Genomic DNA, 22,555 nt, shown 5'->3' with positions numbered 1-22,555 from the left:
CTGCGTCAAGCTGAAAGTGATAGTTTACCCGAAAGTAAAAAATCTGTCATGTTGTTCAAAATCTGTTTGGCTCTTCATTCTGTGGAACACAAAAGAAAATATTTTGAGAAATTTCTCACTGGTTTTGTGTTCATACAATGGAATTATAAGGGGGCCAATGTTTGGTTACCAACATTCTTCAAAATATCTTTTTTTGTGTTCTGCTGTTGTAATAAAATCATAACATTTTGGAATAACAAGAATGAATTATAAAATAATTTTCATTTTTGGGTGAACTTCCCTTAATTTTGTTCCATATTTTATTCTTTGAGCATCATCAATTCCTAAGGGGGCCCTATTTCGTGCTTGACAGTTTTATCATTATATTAAAAGTTTTATCATTATATTAACAGTTTTATCATATATTAGGGATACTCCCTAAGAAAGCAGCTGCCCATGTAGGCTGTAAACAGCGAGGAAACTAGCTTTTGAAGCAGATAATAGGGCATATACTCAGTAGACATAACATTTCAGTCAATTCATTTGGCTTAAATTGTGACACAAATTATGACGATGTAGAATTACACAGCTAATTTAGAAAAAATTAAAGATCAGGTAACATGCTATTTCAATAGCAACTGAATGTGCTGTATTATAGTGCCAGCTTGTACCATATACTTGGCAGCTTAATAAAAAAAGTATTTTCCATTGTTGTTTTGGACACATTGTTAGAAGAAATGTAAAACCAGAGATCTCTGGGAAAAATGTATGCTCTTGAAAAATTGTGCTGCAAAAGAGCTCAGAGCACAGTGAAGTTTACCTTGTAGTTCAAAAATAACAATTCCTTCATTTTATCATTCCCACCAAATTTTTATTTCAGTAGTTTATGCTGTTTTGTGTTTTGAACCTGATGTTGTTCAGTGCATGCATGCTTCTTCATTGATGTCATATTCGCATCAACAGAGGTGCCTTCTCCTCTCATAGCCTGAACATTACACATTATCATTACTTGAACGGTTCACTTTTCAATGACGTTGTCGCATTGCCCTCTCTTAAAACATTGGCTTAGTTTATCTGGATCCCGGGCTGCTCATCTTCTGCCTTTTTGGCGTAACAAGGAAAAGTCCGCTTTATGAATCACCTCTCTGGCTGGCTGCCTCCTCTCTCTGCGGGCCACAGCTAAACGAAAACCATCTGTTGAATTCAGGAGGCCACCATGCGCACGAAGCGGTGACTAGGTGCCCTGGATTTTGAGCTTTGAGGAAGGAGATCACATGACACGCTCTTTCTGCTTGTAAGAAAAGCTCCGGCAAGGCGTAACGTGTTTCGGTCTCAAACAATAAGCTGCCCCTTCGGGACTTAGCCCATTTAAAGAATTAATTCCCATCGCAATGGGAAATGAAATGTATTCTTGTGGGGCCATTATTGCTGTGTGTAGTGTAATGCTAGCTCTGTATGAAGCCACCAGATGTTTGAGTATTACGGCTTTAATTTATGGCCCCTGACCCTGTAAAGACCAGGCAGATTTCCAGCTTTTATGTGGAATTGTGGAGCTGAACCTGTAAAATGGAAAATATAGGAAAATGTTTTACAGAGCATTTAGAGGCTCATCAGTTTCGGTGACCTGTAGATGCCTTATGGGTAAAAATACTGTGCATCCAGGTAAACTCAGCAGTGTTTTAAGACATTCTTTTGACGATTCATACATAAACAGATTCAGTAGATGCAAACATGGACAATTTATGTGAAATGCTTAGATCTCTATAAACCATGAACAAATCTATGGGTTCACACACACACTTATCTCATCAGCTGAGCTGTTTTGATACCCATATCTCCCAAACTAGCAAAACTTCACTTCAGCACTTTTATGAGACATCCTCCTGACAGCACTTATGAACACAGCCTCTCTCGCATCGCTTTCTCTTTATCTCTCGCTCTTTCTGAGGACAGCTGTCTATTAGCAGAGTCATTCTTCTGTTTTGGCACGGTAAATTATGCAGAGGTACAGAGTGAATATTTAATGCTGTAACCTGAGGGCTGGAAAAGGCCCACTTGAGTCTCCAGCACCTTCACTGCATCGGCCGGGGCTCTTCCGCATTGTACTGTTGATTTGAGAGCAGTTTTCCAGAATAGAGAACATAAAAACATCTAAGATGGCAATATCACCAGAAAATCAATTTCCACAGACTAGGAAGAGGCCAAACAAACAATATCTAATATAAGATATAGGATTTTTACAATTTTGAAATAACATTCAGCGCTCCAGACTGCGACTAAAATGGTTGCATTTTTGTTATATTCGCTCAAGCGACGGACACTAGAGGCTGCGATCTTTCCTCGTAAGAGCGCCTTACTCCCGTGGCTCGTAGCACAGAGAGGTGCGACCGGTTTCTTCGTTTTCCACACTCGGTGCACCACAGCCTGCAGCATTGAATAAGCACCTGCTGCTCTCCATAGAAAACTCCATAGAATTCTGCGATTTTAGTGCTTGTTATTGACAATATTAAAAAACACAACATGTGCTCAATACTATGATGCGCTGTTTGCTGTTACAGGTTTTAGTAAGCCTGAGGATGAACAATGTGATATTTGAGACGTTTAAAATGAAACTAACCACGTTCAGGGGACGTAATTTATCTGTCTATTTATTACTCGAGACCCCTCTGGATCATTTCCAATCCGTTCATAACATGAACAATCGACATGCCAATTCTCTTGTTAAAGAGTATATAATATGAGATCATTGACATTTCATAAAGTGTACAATGTTGCCGTGTTTGAAAGTAAGCAATAAATTTATTGATTTGGAAAAAAGGGAGTTGACTCTGAATCACGCAAATTAGTCGTCTCTAGTCCGATACGCGAACCGCTACGGATGTACGTCACTACATATTGTCCCCGCCTACTGCCCGCCAAAACTTCACTCTTCTCCTCCAAACACTGTAACTTGTGAGCCTCATTCGTGGTTGACCAATCACATCAGACTAGGCTAGTGGAGGGGATTAGACGGATGAATTGCAGAACGAATCATTTGCGAGTCAAGAAGTAAGGTAAGAATAACTGCATATTATAACGAAATAATAGTGTTTTTACACCTTCTATGTACATAAACTTGTTGTCGGGCACTACATAAACCAAAGTAGGACCTTAAAAATCGCTAGTTATGTATTCTTAAAGTTTTATTTTAAGTTATCTGTACATTGTGTTGTGCGGCAAATTGTCATCATTACTAAAATCAACATAACGTATTAACACAACCCCCTTTTTTTGCTTTAAAGTCTATAAACAGCAATATGTTTACTGTTTCATACAGTATATAATATATTAATATGGCCTTGACATGCGTCTTTTCTGTTGGTTCAAAGAGTTTATACGGGTGTCTCAGCATCAATCAATAACAAAGCTTCTCTGCCTCTTTTTAAATAAGCAGAAGCTAATCTGCTATCAACCGCATTAAAATATTTAGAATAGACAGGCAGCATTTTAAGACATTTTGAACACATTTACACACATTAATATTTGTGGACCAAAAAATTATTCTGCGCCTATGCAGCCAATGCTCTTTAATAAAAAAAAATTGGAGCCCTGACATTCCATTTTCCAGAAAGGCAATAATGTAGTGATGTAAAATGGTCTTTTGATAATCTTTTTATGTCATATTAAGATTGTAGTAGCTTAAAAGCGTTGCTTTCCATCCATTTGACCCTTTTATGAATATTTTTATGTTTACATCACTCTTATAATACGTTCTACTTATTAGAAGCAGGTCATCTGTAAATAAGCAGAAACTGTAGTTGCATAAAAGGTGAAGCAAACCATTCAAGAGAGGTTGAAACCGATAACACATATTGCCTCTCCACAGACAAGCTGGGTCTCATGTTTAGCACAGATTCAAGTGCATACTTATCGTTTTGTGATGCGTCTCAATGTAAACAGACTCCAATTTACTGATTTTTATAATCTTATCAGTAAATGAACTGCTGAGATCAAGTTGTGTCACAAGCCGATAACAATAACATGGCTTGATAAACCTCTCTTTATAGAAGTTTTACAGGTTTTGCTGTCAAATTGATAGATAAATGTAAAATGTCTGTTGATCTCAGTATCAATTCACACTTTTTAAATTATGAAAATCTCCTTGTGTTTGTTTATACGGGCATGACTCTCACCCCATTTATAACAGTCATTACCTTTCAGTCTACTGCCGCTGTTATTGTGGCTTTATCAAACAAAAGAGCGACCAGACAAGATCTTGAGATAGGGCACGCTGAAAATAATCCATGTCCCTTCCTGGCAGGACGTTATGTCAATAATGTGTAAAAGGAGTCTGATGAATTGGCACTCCCGCTTATACTATTTTCCCCCTTCCTCTTTTAGTTTCCCTATTACTGGATGACATTTATCAAGAAAATGCTTTCTGGGTCATATCCTGTTTTTAAATCCTGATGGTTGACCATTGCCTTGTACTAAAATCGTGATTCTGCACCGACGCACCATGAACAAATTTGCCTGAATGAAATTTTCCAACTGTGAGTCAGTGGTTTGACCTCTCAGTAGCTGTCCACAGAAAACCACAGAAATGAAGGGGCCACAGAAACATTCCCTCTAATGGCATGAGCCTATCCCACAAGCTTGTAAAAGCCCGTGGAACGCATTCGGACCTTAGCTGGAATGTTATGAAAGCAGATCCATCATGAGAGGGAAGATACGACCGTGAGGTCCAAGCATGAAAGACAACAGTAGGGTAACAAATGTTCACATGAACTACGGCCCTCTGAAGCCTTCAGCAGACAGGCGGCACACCACCTTAAACTTGCAGATGCGCAGAGCTGGAGGTCTGTCAGGGTGGCAGGCGGTCCGATGGTGATGAGTGGAGCGTGGCTGCCGTCCAAACTTCACAGCTGTGTTCTGGTCTTTTCACGGTCTCTGCCAATACTACGTGCTGGATAAAAACAGACCCCTGTGTGTTTGCTGGAGTGTGTGTGCTGGAGAGATTGAGGGTTTTCACACACCCCGAGGTGAGAGCAACTGATGTGGGCCACTGGCGGTTGTTTAAAGTAGATGAGGTATTTGTTTAGGCGTCGTCATTACTCTCATACAACCTATAACAAATGCTGTCACCTAATGGTGTTGGTGTGGAAACTAATACAACTAGATTTTACATGCCCTTGCACAATACGCCACCGTGGTGCTAGAGTGTGTTGGATAAATGGAAGGGCATTGTTATGCTGTTGCTAGGATGTTCCCTGGGTATGTGGTAAGGTTTTGAGGTGACATTCCTACCTCATTGGGCGTCTAGGTTAGGTATGAAATTTTGCACCATCTAGCGGTTAAGTTGCAAAATGCAACCAACGGCTCACCCTTCCCTTTTCCCCCCGGATACGAAAAAAGCTAATGGGCATAAAACCTCACATTGTACAGATCTGACTAGCTTGACTTTATAACTGTGGAGCTTGCGCAGTCAGTCTGCACAGCCCGCATTGTATAAAGAAGATGCGCCTTACTTTATAGGTCTTTTAGTGAAAATAACATCAGAATAACTGTAAAGCTCGCACTATATGAAGAGGATGCGCAGTTTGCGCAGACCCGCCTGACTATAACTATAGGATGACACATTGGATCTTTAAATGTGTTCGTTTTCCAATTAACAATCAATGCTTTGTATCGTTCATTTGGTTTATCCTTGAAGATCATCTCTGGTAATATGCTTATTGATGCAGGCTTGCAAGATAGGCCAGAACACTGTTACCAGAAATCATTATTAAGATCTCATCTAACTAACTTAGAAAGTAAACATTACATTTTTGTTCTTGGGATAATGTGTTATCTACTCTGAAGCGATAACATTGTTCTGTGCTAAAATTGTGTCGAAAGAGTTAAATTGTGTGTGTGAGAGAGAGACCATCATTTGAGTGTGACGCAGTATCTGTGTGTCAGCCGCCTCACAGATGGTCGTCTCTATTGCCCAGGCAACCGTGCAACTCGACAACTCCCTCATGTCTGTGTCATCCCACACCACATGCTCCTCACGGCATTCCAGAAGCAGGCAGAATCCTGGAGCCACGCTGTTGTGAAAGCCAATAGACACAATTCTTACATTTACATGTTTTCTAACTTATTTGATGTATAGTTTTGCCATTTCATTTTTTATTCTAATTTAGCTTGAACTTATTTAACTATGTAAATACATTTAAAGGTCCAGTGTGTTATGTTTAGGTGGATCTACTGACAGAAATGCATAACTAAAGTCCTATTCGCACGGGATTAGTCCCCAGATAATACGTGTCCCATGCGAATAGGGTATATGTGTTCAGAGGTTAGATAAAGATCTTACATAATGAAGCGTTTTGTTTTTGTTACCTTAGAATGATTCATTTCTATCTACATACACCGCGGGTCCCCTTTCATGGAATTCACAATTAGTTGTCAAAATAGGACCGTTCATCACGATGCGATGAGATATCGATTTTCTCTGCCAGCATTGCAATTCTTGTCGTTACCTCCAAAATTTCTGCTATTCGATTTGAATCATTTAATCAATATTTTGACATTACTTGCCTAGTTTACAAAAGCATCTTTAACAACTCACAAAAGCAAACTACATAAATAAGACGAATATTTAATTAAACTTTGCACACTCTTTGTCATTTACAACAAAAAACAACAATAAAAAAAGGTTTGGACTTTTACATCTTTATATGGATAGGACAGTTGAGAGTGTGACAGGAAATTATGGGATGAGAGAGAGGGAATGGGAAGCCGGGAAAGGACCACAAGCTGGAATTCGAACTCGGTTCGAATGTGGACCACTTGGCGCCGACAATAAACAACAATTTTACAACAATAAACTTCAGTGTTGCCGCGAAGATTTTGTGGATCTATCGCGCTGGATGACATCATAGGCTAACTAACATATTTATGACGTCTTCGCAGGGTTTTGTGTGTGGCAACTTCAGACCCATATTCCCAGTGAATGAAAGGTAAGATTTATCCAAAAAGACGTTAACTTTGTCTTTAAGCGCTACTACTGAACAAAACATCCCTATAGGGATTGGCAAAGTCGCTAAACATAGTGAAAGAGTTGCTAACTTTAGGAATGAATGGAAAAACAGTGTTTCACCGAGAAGTTGCAGCTGTAGTGTGGTAAATGAATATAGCGGAAATGTTCATCTAACAAAAAATATGAGGAATGGGGATGTGGAGAGTGTCAAAATAAGGAACCTCATATTGATATTAACTGTGGCGTTGATGCATTGTATGGTTAGAAATTGTATTGATGCATAGTAGCTCTAAATAGACAAACTGCTCTTAAAAGCGTTTTGTAAATCTCCTTCAGCATAGAAGGGAAAATGTGAACCTTTTAAACTTACATTTTTGCATGTGGTTGTGGTTTTTGCGATGTTGTATGTATAGTGTGTGAGCGTGCCAGATACATATAAATACACTAGGGCTGAAACGATTAGTCGACATTGTCGACAACGTCGACGATAAAAAAATTGTCGACAAATATTCTTGTTGTCGAGTAGTCGTTTGATTACGTGACTTAATTTAAGGGCCTGCAATATCACAATTTGACCGCTACGTTTCTGTAGCGCTAGAGTGTAATGCAGCCTTCCCGAATGCTGTCGCAGTAGAAGGACATGCAGTGAGAATTATGGCGGAGTATAAACGAATGCGAACAAGTAAAGTGTGGGAAAGATTCACCAAATAGAAAACGACAAAATGCGGTTGTGTAATGCAAGCAAGGCAGAACTTGACTTTCACATCAGCACAACCTGCATGCTGGAGTATTTAAAAGGAAACATCCCGGAGAATGAGCCGAAGAGAGGCGAGTGTTCTCAATCTAGACCTAACTAACTAATTTAGCGGTAAATCTTTTTATGAGAGAATGCAATAATAACAGTAATGATAATAACAACATTAATCATATAATTACAGTTATGTTATTATTTGTTTTGCAAAGTAAAAAGCTTTGATCGAGTTTAAAAGTCAAGCCTGTTTTGATTATTATAACACTATTAGGTATTTCATGAGCGGTAAATCCTTATATGAGAGTCAAGTTAAGTGATTGGAGTCTTATATCTTGACTTTATTTTAAAATATTTTCTTCCGTTTCTTGCTCTTTTTCATCAACTCTTTCATCGACATGATTGATGATTTATCTCGTCATTTAAAAAACGGTTCCCCGCCAAACGAGTTATAACGGCAATCAGTGGTTATACTGTTGTACAGCAGGTGGCGCTGTTACACACCTTTCGGGAAAATACAGAATCCTAGAACCTAAGTTTATTTCTTATCGGTTTTTAATGATTGTTCGGAGTGTAATCTGTGCGCAATCTTTGACAAAAAAAACTAATTGACTCAAAATTATATTTTAATCAAAGTGATGCATTTTTGAAGAAACCTACCCACATCTAAGGAGTGATAAAAAAGATCAAATCAAGTTTGAAGAATACGGTTTCTTTTGTTTAAAAGCAGAGACTGTGTTCTTTCATTGGACATATTGTTTGTCCATATATTCTTTACAGAAATGTAGTGTGAGCCATCAAAGTTTGGTTAAAATGTAAACAACGCTGGCGTAGGCTGGCAACTTTTTTTTAAAAAGGCTGACGGGGATAGAGTTAAACTGAACTGTTTTCATATGAATGCTGCTTAATGCTTGTGTCAAGAGATTCGTTTTAAAAAAATTTAATAATCATTAAAAACTTACTGATTAGTCATTGAAATAATAGCCGATTAGTCGATTAATCGATCTAATAATCGCTAGATTAGTCGACTATCAAAATAATCGTTTGTTGCAGCCCTAAAATACACAGCGTCTTTAAAAGTTGTTTTTTGTTTTTGAAGATATCATTGCCATATTGATCTCTTTAAGACGCATTGCTTCAAATGCATCTTTAATGAAATGTTGTTTGTTTGTGATAGACTTCCTCAGATTAATTGGACATTAAACAGAAAACAACCTATATCTTTCATTAAGTCAAATTCGCAAGTCTTCTTTAAAGTTGTTTAATGTTTGATCATGTTGGCTTGCTTAATGTGGAGCTATTTTAGTGTCTGGATGTGAGTGCTCATTATTTTTCAGCTCGACTTGAATAATGTGCCTGACGCACTGTCAATGAGGTGAACTATTTTAAGAACACACACAACACACTCCTCACTATCATTTCCCCTTTCGCCTCACTTCATTGCATATCTCATGATTTGTTTCTGAGGCACGATTTCAAACCTGTTTTGTTGAGGAGATGAGGCGCTGCCTTGCTGTTTTTGGCCTCTTACCTAACATGACTGCAGTTTTGACCATAGGGACAGATGTGATGAACTGAATTATTGATAAGTTGAGTGTACTGCGTTCATTAAAGTGTTTTCTTTTAGCACAGTCTCAGACGTTCCGACATGCCACATGAGCTAATGTTTTCTTACTAAGACATTTGATGGAGGCGGCCGCCTTTCTCTATGCAGGAAAAACCCTGGTGGGGATGTCATACTTACACACTTAATAATGTTGGGTTAAAAATAACCCAACAAGTAACCCAACGATGGATGGGTATAGCACCTTCCAAACTGTGGGTTATTTTAACCCATAAATTGGGTAATGTTTTCTACTCGGGTCAGTTAAGTTAAAATTACCCAACAGTGTTTTATTCACGTCATTTGTCTTTATAAGAAAAAACAAATGGTATGGAAATTCAGATAATTTATTTCATGTACAATAAGTATGTTTAAAAGTACAGTAAATGTTTTAAAAGGTCTATTTTAATGACATATATTTACTAACTGTAACTAATAAGGCAACATGAATTCCTTAAAGTTTCTGACTACAAATCCTTGAAAAATAACATAACAATAGATTTATCTCAATAGTAACGTTACACAAAAATGTAACACAAGAAACAACAGCTGAATCCTTCCATGGAGATGTGTTATACGGCCACATTTAACTTCAAGAATTGCACATTGTCCACTGCACGTGACGGCCGGCAATTTTGGATCACGCGTATTAAACAAAAGAAAGACATGCAACACAATTTAAACAGTTTTAAAGATAAATCTAACTACATGACCGTTGATTTCAACGACTTCAGCAGCTTTTTATAACGTGTCACGCTTCCGTCAAGTTTTAGACTTACAAATAATGTTATAATAAATAATTGTAAAAGTAACTCGGATGTAGGCCACATTTCAGACGAAAGCATTCAATTTCGAACATAGGAAATGTTTACATCGTAATATAACTTAAACTCGTATAACAGTTTAGACTATTACAGACGAGCAAACCAAAAGCTGACGAAGCTCCCATTACTTTTAATAACAAAATGCAATTCAAATGATCCAATTTTGCATTTTGATGCACACCGATAGATTATAGGTAAAAATATTGATGCAAACCTTGTTTCTCCTGATAAATCCAACAGTTTGTCGTCGTGGAAAGCCCACGGTTTCTGTGTAAAATGACCTAAAATTTATGACATAATTTATTTTTTGTGCTCTGGGTGAAATACTAGGAATGTGGTTCTGACAGAACTTATGTGACCCTCCTGGTTAGACTGTTGGCGATCTTTGGTAGAGATGATTCACTAGTTATCTACCTTTGATCCTGCTGGTTATAAGATATCAACACAGATATATGTCAGGTTGTGATTCAACAGCACATTCAGAAATAGCTGCTTCACAGATCGGTCCTCCCAAAGGTCTTATCATCCACGCTCACCATTTTTGCTATTCTGTCTTCTATGCTAACAGAATGGCAATCCCTTGAAGCACATTGGTGAAAATGCCAGATGTAATGCTAGAGGTCAAAACTGTCAGAGTAGCGTAAGCTTTAGCTGCCACAGCACTGCATTAGAGATAGACTAATAGAGAGACAAACAGAGATAAAATCAGACATGCGTGTAATTCTTAATCGGGGTTTAACATGTTTAGACTGCCATTTCATAATACACACATGCGCATACTTATCTGTCCTTAAAAGAAGAGTTCACCAAAAATGCTAATTCTGTCTTGATTTACACCTGCAGTTGTTTTCTCTACAACAATAATCGATAGCGATCACATCTGTCAAGATATGTAGAAGACTAAATTGTAATTCAATTAAAAAGCTTGACCTTTAGTCACTTAGTATTGGGTTATACGTCAATGTCAAACGTGAAACGTCAATGTATCTAAAGCACCATAGATGAATAGAAGTTGATGCATACAAAATTAAGACAATTATGAAAAAGTGTAGGGAATGACAACATTTAAGACGAAAAGGTCTAAGTAAAGAACTTCTAAGCAAGTGACGGAAACAGATTAGATCTGAAGTTATTGATAGGGCTGTCACAATTATGAAATAATCGTCTGATCGCAATTATTCAACGTACAGCACATATTTAAGATCACCGAAATGATTGTGAATTCTTAGAAAACGACTGTGATCTGCAGTATTAGCTGCATTTGACATCTACTTTCCTTGATCTGAACTCACGGTTACATTCAAATGACATTACTCCATTATTTGAGTTGTATTAGCTTTGTATTCTGTGTTGATTTGTTTTGTTTCCAGACTTGCTGGATCTACACAGCAAACCCTCATATTTTATCGTCAGCCAATTGTCATAACCGTGACAGCCCTAATTATGGAAGTGTTACCATATTTAAGTTTAGCACTGATATGAATATGTTGTAGGGCTGAATGATAATGGGAAAAAATAATAATCACAGTTATCTTGCTAAAAGAAATACCACAGTTAATAATCATGAATATTCTGTCAGTTTAAAATGAATCATTTCTTACCTTATTATGCAATGTTTTGTGGTCGCTTTTAACACATTAATATCATAATGATTATGCTCCCATGCATCATGGAAGGCAGAAATCTCTACCACGATTAAAATCTGATTAATTGTGCTAGTTATTTCTGTGGTTTCAGTTTTGCTAAATGACTCACTGGAGTTTTTTTAACTACTTTAATGTTGGATTTTATGTAGGACGCAAGTGTTTTTTTGACGTGTTTATACTATTTACGGGAAAAGTGAGTCTGCTGAAGAAAGGAATGACGTAAGGATGATTTAATTATTTTAAATGTAGACTTTTTTTATAAATGTATTTTATGTTTTTGATATTTCTGGCTGAACTATTCTTTTAAACTTATCATACTGTATGAACTATTATGATGCTTTTTTAGAGTTTAATAGTCATTGTGTCTACGAACTGGTGTTATATGGAAAAGATCTGCGTGAAGATCCCTCATAAGGGGATTAAGGAGGAATTTGAAGAGGTATGTGAAGGGGAGAATTGGGGGATTGAAGAAATTCTTACTGGGAGATCAGGAAGTAAAAGCTACACTGCTGTCACTAAGCCGAGATTTCAGGTTGGCATGAAGGGGAGGGTCATAATCCACCATCCATTTGGATACTTGTGTAACCTGCAGTGGTGTCAGATGAACAGCTGTGCATTTGTGTGTGTGCACATACTTATGGAGCAGGGATTATCAGTAGCTCCCCATGAGCCAGAGATCTACAGATCATGATAGCGACTCAAACATCCGTAGTGAAGAAAGAAGGTCACAGGGTTTGGCCTAAAGGTTCTGAGCCTTGTCCTTGACTGATCCCATATTGTGCTAACCGGATGCTACCCACAGCTGGATAAACTGAAGCCATTTGTAATCGAAACCGAACATTGTCCATTTAATTATGTGCATGTAAACACTCATTGGAGATGTTGATTTTGGCTGGCAGTGTTGGCGAATTCGCACTCTGCCAAGTCTTAATGTAATTTTTCTTGTAATTCAATGTGATCTGCAACCAAACAAGTTTCTTTACAGGGTCGTGATCAAACATGGTTTTACTATGTTAAGTTCCTCTCAAGGGGGTGATGAATGAATGCAATAGATGGCTGAAATGAAAGGACGGAGCCTGAGGCACTTTCTTTAATATCTGTTTAGTTCAAACACGGCCGAGCGAACCCCCTAGCGTGAAAGCCATTTGCTAGCAGCAGTGATGGTTATAAGGTCATATTTTACAAACAGACGTCACAGATGGAGTTAACTGGAGGGTCAGTTTGGAGCTGCTGTTACTTTAATGGTCTATGTGGCACTTGGTCATCCTTAACCAATCAGACGTTCCGGTTGTTATTTACAGGCGTACATCATCTCACATTGACATTACCAAGACATTGCTAAGGCAAGCATCTCTTATTATTTCTTAGAGTTCAGTCATGAAATTGTACTATAAACTTTGATGGGTTACTCACCCCGTGCTGCTTGTGCGAATGACATCAATGATGCAATAAATCTTTTTTTTGCTTGAAGATAGGTTTGTTACTACTCTTGTAAGCATTCGCATTTACTCCTGGCAGATATATATAATGTGCTTTTGATATAATTTTTCTCCTGATAAAATGGTCACAAAACCACCACTTAAGAAAATATAAATATTTTAATATGTTGAGTATGGAAAAGGCCAGAATCGACAGGAAGAGTTGAAATGCTGATTTGAGTAATAACAGTCTTATAAATGTGTATTTAAAATGTTTAGAGGTTTATCTCTGGAGCTTTGGATCTGCTCTGTTTAAGAGGCTTATTGGAAAGCTGAGAGTGTCTGAGACTTAAAACCTCACATCATCCCCAGTTCAGAAGAGGAATCTGAAAACATTTTGTTCTTTTCTCTCGAGTCTGACAGAAGAAACCTGGCAACCTTTTTACTGGCCAAACTGACCAGACCATTGGCTGATCCTGACCCTGCCAGGTTTTACATAGAACCCAGTTACACTTGTAAACAAATAGTTAGCATATGGCTAGAATAAATGTGACTATATATTTCAAGCATCGGTAGTCTCCTGCGTATCTCATGGTCTGTAGTTTAAACGTTTTGTACCACAGATTGGTCCTCCTCAGTATAATATATGTGGTCAGTGGTATAGAAGATTTGTGCTTTAGATGCATTTTAGTTGGTCAGGCTGTGGGACCAATTCAACCAGCAATGACCAAAAAGCTATGTCTAGTTTTTTATAGCCGGCTAAGATGCTATATTTCCCATTCACATGCCCGACACTTCACTTTGTACCTTGTCACTTCTACACATTGCTAATCCTTAATTTAACATTATGATAGTTGGATACCTTAAAATTAGGGCTGTGCAATATATATCGAAATTTCGCAATATACATATTGCAATATTTTGCAATAACTGAATCATTTTAAAGTTGTATAAAAAGTTACGTATAGACCACTTTGTATGACGTAAACAATACTGATCCAAAACTGGCACAGAAACACTTCCTGTATTAGTTTAATAACACTTCACAATGATTGAACAAAATATAACTAAAAGAACATTTTAACCAATTAAAATGTTAAACAAATATTCTAAAGTTTCAATTATATATGTGAGATACAAAAACTGAAACAGGAAGTGCTTCTGGACCAGTGTCTACATCTTGCAAAGTTTTGTATAGTCTACAAGTTTTAGGTTGATGATGCAGAGATAATCTATATAATGTGTGGAAGAAGATGATCAAATAATCAGAAATAATGTAAAATATGTATTTTGGTTATATCATTTTTAATGTTTAAATATATATTTCACAAACTTGAACTATTATTCTTTAATATTCTTCAGCCCTACTTTAAAATTAAACAACAGTGAATCGTTGGTTGCAATTCGCAACCTCACTGCTAGATGCCTCTAAGTCTCAGACACTGAACCTTTACATAATGTTACCAAATACAACCTTACTTTAATACAACCAATAGTACTGTATTGCTTTATCTTTTAAACACTGGAAAACTCAAATGTATGATCATGTTTAAACCATAGCATTTTTTACGGTGTTAAGTCATTGTACTGTGTTGTGGTAAAATCTTTTGCTGTCCTGTTAATGCTCAGGGGATAAACAGTGTCTGCTAGCGTTAGCGTGGCTCGTGTATGAAGTAGAAGAGGATGATGCTGTCCAGCCCAAGGCTCCGTCTGTGTCAGCCTCACGCTGGATTTAGCATCGGGGTGGAGACGCTTGTGGTGACTTGTCACTCGCCTTGAGGCTTCACCACAGGATCCAAAAGCGGCAGCTTCCTCTGTAAGACTGTGTTGCACAGCCTTGTTTAGAAATCTCCCTCATGGCCTATGAGGATCATTCATTTGGCCCTTTAAAACTGAACGTGGTGCTCTGCATGCTTTCAAAACTGTTGGTTAATCGACATGATTCTAAGCAATGCAGCTTTTAATCTGTTTCATGTTATTTTTTTAATGCTAGACAATGGGGTTGTCGCAATAAACCAGCGATAAATATCACGTGATTTATGCACAATTTTTGAGTGAAGTACTTGAAAATGCTGCTCCGTCCGAGAGCCAAAGGGCGCTCTCGTGCGGAAACTCCACATACGCACTGCAGAAGGAGAACATAACACGTTCTACAATCTATGAAATGCCTATGGACATCTTTTTATCGCTGTTACTCAAGCCTCATCAGGTATTTTTATGATAATAAAGTATATTTATAATGATCATGTTTGACAGGTGTTGCTTTTTCAAATGCACATTATATGTGACTCAAACTCACGCTGCTTTAAGATCAGGAAGCATTTCCTACTGATCCCAGAGCCGTGCTTCCAGGACAAGCTATGCATTAAAAGAATATCGACACATTGCATATCGCAGCCAGCTTGTTTTCAATAGGATTTAGGGGTATAAATTATTGTGCAGCCCTACTAGACTATGCATTTTAAAGGGGTCTTATACCATAATTGAAACGAATATCATCGTTTGTTTTAGATGTAATGAATGAAGGATTTAAGGTAAAAAAGCTAACTTGCGTACACATTTGGGCGGTCTTAGTCAAATCATACAACAAACTGACGTGGGATTTTGGGGGCGAGGTAACACGAGGCGTTTCATGCAGGTCTGGGTTAGCAATCACTTTTAGATATAATGCATGTTTTGTTTCAATTTTTTGTGTCTAATACATGCATGGGCAACTTATAACACACCAAAGACACAGAAAAACACGTATTCACGCCATATGACCCCTTTAATGTAAAAACATGTTGCTATGATCTTGTAGCTTCATATATAAGCTTGAATTCTTGCTGTCCATGAAGGCCCCCAAAGTTTGAGTTGTCAAGGCACGAAAAAAGAGGAAATGAATAAAAAGAGACAAGCTATTTAAGGTATAATGGCTCTACTGACAATGAATGCACATTCTGTGGTGTGTGTTGCTTTGCACAAGAAGTGGGTTTAGTTAGAGATTGAACATGTACCCCTCCTTTCCATTATCCATGGAAAGTTCAAACGTGTCCGGGGGACAAAGAGGATGTTACTGGCCTGCCTGCTGCCTTTTTAAAAGCTGTTCTTTTGTCTCTTCCTCTAAACTCATTTTCTGCGTATGCACACAGATGCTCGCAGACTGGAATGCATGCGTTCCTTCATAAAAGCAAAACTATGCCGTGAACGCCCATAACACAGTCCGGAGGACTTTGAGTTGACTTGGACATAACAAAAAGGTTCTTTGAAGACGGCTTGATGTTAGCTTGGATAGTGGAGAGAAGAACAATAATTCACACTGTTGTGGATACATTATTTTATTTTTTCTATTACATTTACAAATGTTTGTATCAGGGAAGGAGGCATCCATTGTTGGATGAGTTCAGAGAGGGATTCCAGAATTCCTCATTTTGGAAAAATTGCTTGCAGTGCTCTCAGATTGTATCCTAAATCGTAGTCCCTGCTGCAGAATTGGGCAAAATCCATTTTTCATTTATATATCACCTGTGTGGTAAACATAATAAGAAATAATAGCAATAAATAATATACTTAGTAAAATAATGATTTTGACTAATTAAGCATTTCATTTTCCTCTAAAATGTAAAACACATTCCTGAAACTTTTTAGATTATTACTAAATCATTCAACAGCACCATAAGGCAAATTTAAGGTATACGTCCATTCTGCAAAAAGTTTTTATACTGTAAATAAATGACATGTTTATAAATTTTAATTTTAAGTAACATCTGAAACTCAAACTTTTTTGTATTGACGTCACAATTCAGAAATGACAGAATTGCCTGTTGTTTGTATAACAGCATGTTACAGGTATTTCATATTAAAGAAATGAATATACTGTTACACCTACAGTACCTCAGTTACATAAGTTTCATTCTGTTAGGAATTCTGCATCCTGTTTGTTATGTACAGTATGTTGCCAGGCTTGGGTTGGTCTGTGTGTTTATTTCCAGTTCGGGAAGGAAATGCCTTCTCTGTGTCGACAGGATAAGAGAGAAAGCAGGATACATGTGGCAGTCTTCACCACAGTGAACTTTGACCCCCTACAGCTTAAACTCTGTGGTCAGCTGCATGTTCGCAATAAATGTCATTCCCATTGTGTATTTCCTTCTTTATAGAAAACCTCACATTGAAATGTCACAAAGAAATTATGAAGTTACAAGTAATAATGTAATGTCATCTTTTGCTTACGTTTGGGTACACATTTGTCCCCAAAATAGTGTTAAGTAGAACAACACACACACAAACCTGTCACCCTATGGGAGTGGTTCGCAAATTCTTGTGTGGGTCGCATTGCTTTGTGGTCCCCCAAATACAGACTTATGATCTTAAACCTTGAATTTTAATTAAACCAAAGACATCTTCAATTATACAATGCTGGAACATCAATTCTTTTGGTCGGTGATATTCTTTTTCTGTTTGATTGCACAAAATATTGGAGAAATTTCTGTATTTCGTAAAATGTCACAAAAACTGTAGCCCCCTGGACCCATCTTAAGGACCCCAGTTTGAGAACCACTAACTTGTGGATTGTTCTCCTCTCTTTGAAGATGCTGAAACAAACTGCCTGCGTTTCAGTTCAGCATGGCGGTCTGTCAGATTTTGATGAGCGATGAGGAGTTAAACAGGCCCTGTGCCATCACGCGCTCTGTGTTTCCTGTTTGTCGTATCAGAGATATTACAACAGTGTGGGTTTAATTGCAGCTGTCGCGAGACAGGAAAATTATGCCGTACGTCCCATAAACAAACATCTGGCCTTAATTTGATTGCCCATTTTTCATACAGGATCATAATCGGAGACTTTAATCGGGTGGTTTCAGCATATTTACGCAGTCTCGTTCAAATCAAATGCATTCATTCATCAGGCATTGATGTGACTTGTATGGGGAAATTGTGGCTTTTGTTTTTGATGAAGTACAGTTGAAACATGATGATTTGAAAAAGAAGAACAGGGTAGAAAGAAGCTATGGAGGTGCATGAGAAGTTAAAATGTGCTTGTCGATGAAGTTTTAATGAGGAACGAGGCAAGATACCAGCTACCAGTTGCTTTGAAACTTCTAGTCAAATTGTTTCCTGCCTTTTCAAAATTATGGGTACAAGAACACACCTATGGAAGCTCTGTGCACGTGCCTATGAGCCTATTATTTTACTTTGTGTTTGATAGATGCTTTTATTCTAAGCGCCTTGTAGTGCATACATTTTCAGAGGTGCATACATTCCCTGCAATTCAAACCCTTGATGTGGTGTTGTGTTGCACCATACTCTACCAGTGCAGCTCTTTGTTATTTCACAGTCATGGTTTCAGGTCAAATGTTGCTGCTTTATATGTTGATTGCATAACTTTTATTGACTCCTATGTCTCATCTGTATCTCCACAGGCATTGGATCAGGATCGAACATCCTTGCAGAAGGTCAAGAAGTCTGTTAAAGCCATTTACAACTCCGGCCAAGGTACATGTACTACAACAGAAACACACATGATGATTTTCAATGTTAAATGGGACTTTCTATAGACATAGGCCGTGTTCAGACTTGACTTCTTTGTTTGATGCTGCTAGCATCTGTTTTACATTGTAATCCTTTTGAGTAAACCTTGTTTTAAAAAAAACTTCCAGAGCATTTTTTTTTTAAACGCCAGCGCCTGCATCTTTTGCTGCAGCTCACAGCGTCTTTTGAGGTTGAAAAAAAGTTTTACTTTTTATAAAAAAACGCCCTACGTCAAGCCTCTTTTTCACAGTTAACCAATGACTGGGATTGGTTGAGAATGATTGAAAAAATAAAATAGCGGCCGAAAGGCCTTTGGAGCATAGTTTTGTATAAATGTAAGTTTTTAATTTTCACTTTCAACAACTTCTTATCGCATTTCTAGCGAGAAATTTGTATTTTAGTTTTTAAATATTTGATAAGTTATAGCATCGACGCTTCATGCCGTTCGGCTGCTATTTGTAACCAAACGCTGCCAGTGTTTTGGTTTATTAAAAAAGCACTTTTGTCAATTTTTATTGTCAAAGAGCCCTCACCCTGATTTCAACCCACACGCAAAACATTCTGCATTTTATCAAATAAACATATTTAGTTTGATTTATAAGATGTCTCACAATGTCAAAAACTACTTCTGTTATCATCTAATATATCATTTGGTCTCCACACTTAAATGTTTACCAGGAGCACAATTACACAAACGTAATCGCTGGTTTTGTTGATGCTGTATTAGCATAATGCAAGTAAGCAGGCTTATCAAATTCTTGTTCTTGCCAGACAATATCATAGATATGATGTTCTGTTGTATTTTAGTGCTTGTAGTACTTCGGAGGCTGTAATGCTGTTAAAACAAATGGCTAGGTTGCAGTTCAACACGTTCAAGCTAGCTATTTACTTCCGCCCCCACACACCCACTCACCTCTCTGTCTCACACATATACACATGCACACTGCTCTCAGGTATAAGTGCTTAATGCATCATTCTATTGAACCAAGCAGCAAAGACCCATCAGGTTATCCTCACAGAAACCTTACACGGATGCACAAAAATGTAGTACAAACGATTTCTTTTAGCAGTACTGCTAAAGGGCTGTTCAACGATTAATTGTGATCACATCCAGAATAAAAGCATGTGGTTACATAATATGTCTGTGATCTTTTCTTATTCATTTTGTATTTATAAACACATACATATACATGTTTATATTTGAGGGAAAAAAGTATGTATAATTTGAATTATACGTAAAGGTTAATATACAGTATACATGCAAATATTTCCTAAATATATACATGCTTGTGTGTTCACAAATACAAAATGAATATGCACAGTTCACAAACATATATTATTATATGTAGTAAATGCAAACTTTCATTCAGGATGTGATTAATCATGATTAATCGTTGAGCAGTCCTAACTGCAATTATATGTTTGATTATCCAGATTTCAATATTTCAGTCATGTTTTAAAGGGGCAGCTTAAATGAATATTGTAATGTTTTAGATGTAATGCAGTGCAATGTGTATAAACGATTTAAGGTTAAAAATTGCTGTATTTTCCACATACCATGTATGTTTGTATCTCCTCTTTGCTCCGCCTCTCTGAAACGGGCAGATTTTTTAGAAAGCTCATCTCTCTGAAAAGTGAAGTGTACTAGTGCGTAGTTATTGGTTAAATGCTGCAAGCGTGTGACGGAAATGTAGCACCTCTTACCATATTTGGACCATCAGGTTCCAAAGTAATTGTACTGACAGGTACATCCACCTTTCTTGAGTACACATTTGGGAGGTCTTAGGCGAATCATACCACGAACTGACGTAGATTTGTGGGGGTGTGGTTACACGAGGCGTTTCAGACAGGTCTGGGTGAACATTCGCTTTAAGATAGAATGTATAATTTGTTCTGAAACTTACATTTTTGCAATTTTACGTGTCTAATTTAGAAAGAGCTAAAGAAAGAGCTAAATATTTTCCATCATTGACTGAATATGGTTGATTGAGTCATTTTGTCTTAAAAAGCAAAATATTTTTTGCAAACAAAAAAGTTTGTGGGTAAAAACATTTAATATTTTGAGATGATTCAGTCATGTTTTGATGTAAACATAATGATACACCGTGCTGTACGAAATGGCAAGCTATAGGCTCCACAAATCCTAATTTTCGAATCTCATTGGTTGTCGTCTGTCTCGTGACCACGGCAACAAATAAGATTCAAAAGTTAAGGGTCAAATTATATGTCTGGACATGTAGGCTATGGTATAATATTATGCTATTACATTAGCAGAAAAGGTGTTAGAGGTAAAGATATTTCTACTTGAAAATGAAAGCTTATGAAAACAAGCATATTTTTTAGTTCTACAATTACTTCAATTGAAGACCAACACTGCTATTAAAAGTATTTTTTTAAAGAAATAAGACATAAAAAATTGGCAAACTTCAGAGAGCCGTGAGAGAAGATGTAGATTTTTTTAGCCGCATGCTGTTCAGAAACAGTTCCGCAGTCATGCATGCATTATTGATCCCTCAGGAGAAATCTCTGAATATCATGAACATTTTCTTCAGTTAAGCGTCTTTAGCATAGCTCACTCTGCCATAAAATGTGAATTAACTGGACGATTTGTTCATGCTTTTTTGTTGTGTTTCATGTCCAGATCACATTCAGAATGAGGAGACGTACGCCCAGGCGCTCGATAAGTTTGGCAGTAACTTCATCAGTCGGGATAATGCGGATCTGGGCACGGCCTTTGTGAAGTTCTCCACTCTGACTAAAGAGCTCTCTGCCCTGCTCAAGAACCTGGTGAGTTCACCTAAAAGCATGTTTATTTTCCACGCTCCTGAAAATGATGCGGAAGATGTTTGTTTGAAATGCAATGTTTTATCATGTTAAAGCCAAATATAAACTCATTTAAAGCATTACCGCATTAAAGATCCATGTAGACCAAACCATCCTCTGAGAAAGGTGTTAAAGAGCTTAAAGTATGTGTGTGTATGCGTGTGTGTGTGTTTCTGTGTGTATCTACACAGGTTGTGGAGTTCTCTGCGTTGGTGGCGAATGTGTGAAACGTGTGAAATGTGTGTGTTTGTGGATGTGTGTGAGTAAATGGGGCTTTTGTAAGCTCTCTCTCTCTTTTCTGGCACAAACATGGAGATGGAGCCATAAATTCTAAGTGTAGGAGTTGCGGAAGCTACTAGCTACAGCGCGTCTCCTTTTCACCCCTCACACGCACACAAACACACAAACACACACATTCCTAAATCACAGTGTGAATGCTGGCGGCCGCTGGGAAGGGAAGTCATATCCGTGTGAGCTTAGGTTGTGTGTTCCAGCCGTGCACACCTGCTCAGCTCGTGCTGGAAGAAGAGAGAAAGTGCACTGCTTTTGTTTTCACTTGAAGGTTTCATTTTCTTCTTAGCATTTTGCTTTTTATCAACTAAGTTGTCTTCCTCTTTTCAACATGAATGCTATGTGTGGGTACCATGATGCAATTATGTTTTGGATGGTAATACCATGGTATTATTGAATGGTTATTGTAAATATTACATAGTATTTAAGGGTACCTTGAAGCATACAGAGAAATGTTTTGATGACTAATTTGGTGGCTAATACCAAGCACTGTTTTATTGTAGTCATAGCTACTGTGGTTACTGGTATTTTGGTGCGCAATCGATTGTTGCCATGGCAGTTTTACTTTACGTAAGTGTTTATGGGGAATAAAACACCATCCTGTTAATGTACATTCATGTCTTGCTTCTCTCCTGGCAATTTTTTTATGTATGCAAATTGTATAATATCAAAAGTACACATTTTAAGTATTTCTGCAGTTAATTTTCATATTGTC

General features: G+C 37.5%; 1 protein-coding gene across 4 annotated transcripts in view; it reads left to right on the top strand.

The window, feature by feature from the left end:
• Positions 1 to 22,555, top strand: part of asap1b (ArfGAP with SH3 domain, ankyrin repeat and PH domain 1b) — a 58,050-nt gene that overhangs the window by 10,534 nt on the left and 24,961 nt on the right. For 3 of the 4 annotated variants that reach the window (XM_056738125.1, XM_056738123.1, XM_056738124.1), the window contains exons 4-5: positions 18,618 to 18,690; positions 21,368 to 21,513. In XM_056738125.1, coding sequence (XP_056594103.1) covers positions 18,618 to 18,690; positions 21,368 to 21,513 — 219 coding nt within the window. Of the gene's footprint in view, positions 1 to 7,649; positions 7,811 to 18,617; positions 18,691 to 21,367; positions 21,514 to 22,555 lie in introns of those variants that run through there. The other variant, XM_056738126.1, reaches the window with a different exon arrangement.

Source organism: Triplophysa dalaica, chromosome 23 (genome assembly GCF_015846415.1).
Source record: "Triplophysa dalaica isolate WHDGS20190420 chromosome 23, ASM1584641v1, whole genome shotgun sequence".
Taxonomy (NCBI): domain Eukaryota; kingdom Metazoa; phylum Chordata; class Actinopteri; order Cypriniformes; family Nemacheilidae; genus Triplophysa; species Triplophysa dalaica.
The sequence above is the reverse complement of the archived record's forward strand: the minus strand, read 5'-3'. Positions and strand labels throughout refer to the sequence as shown.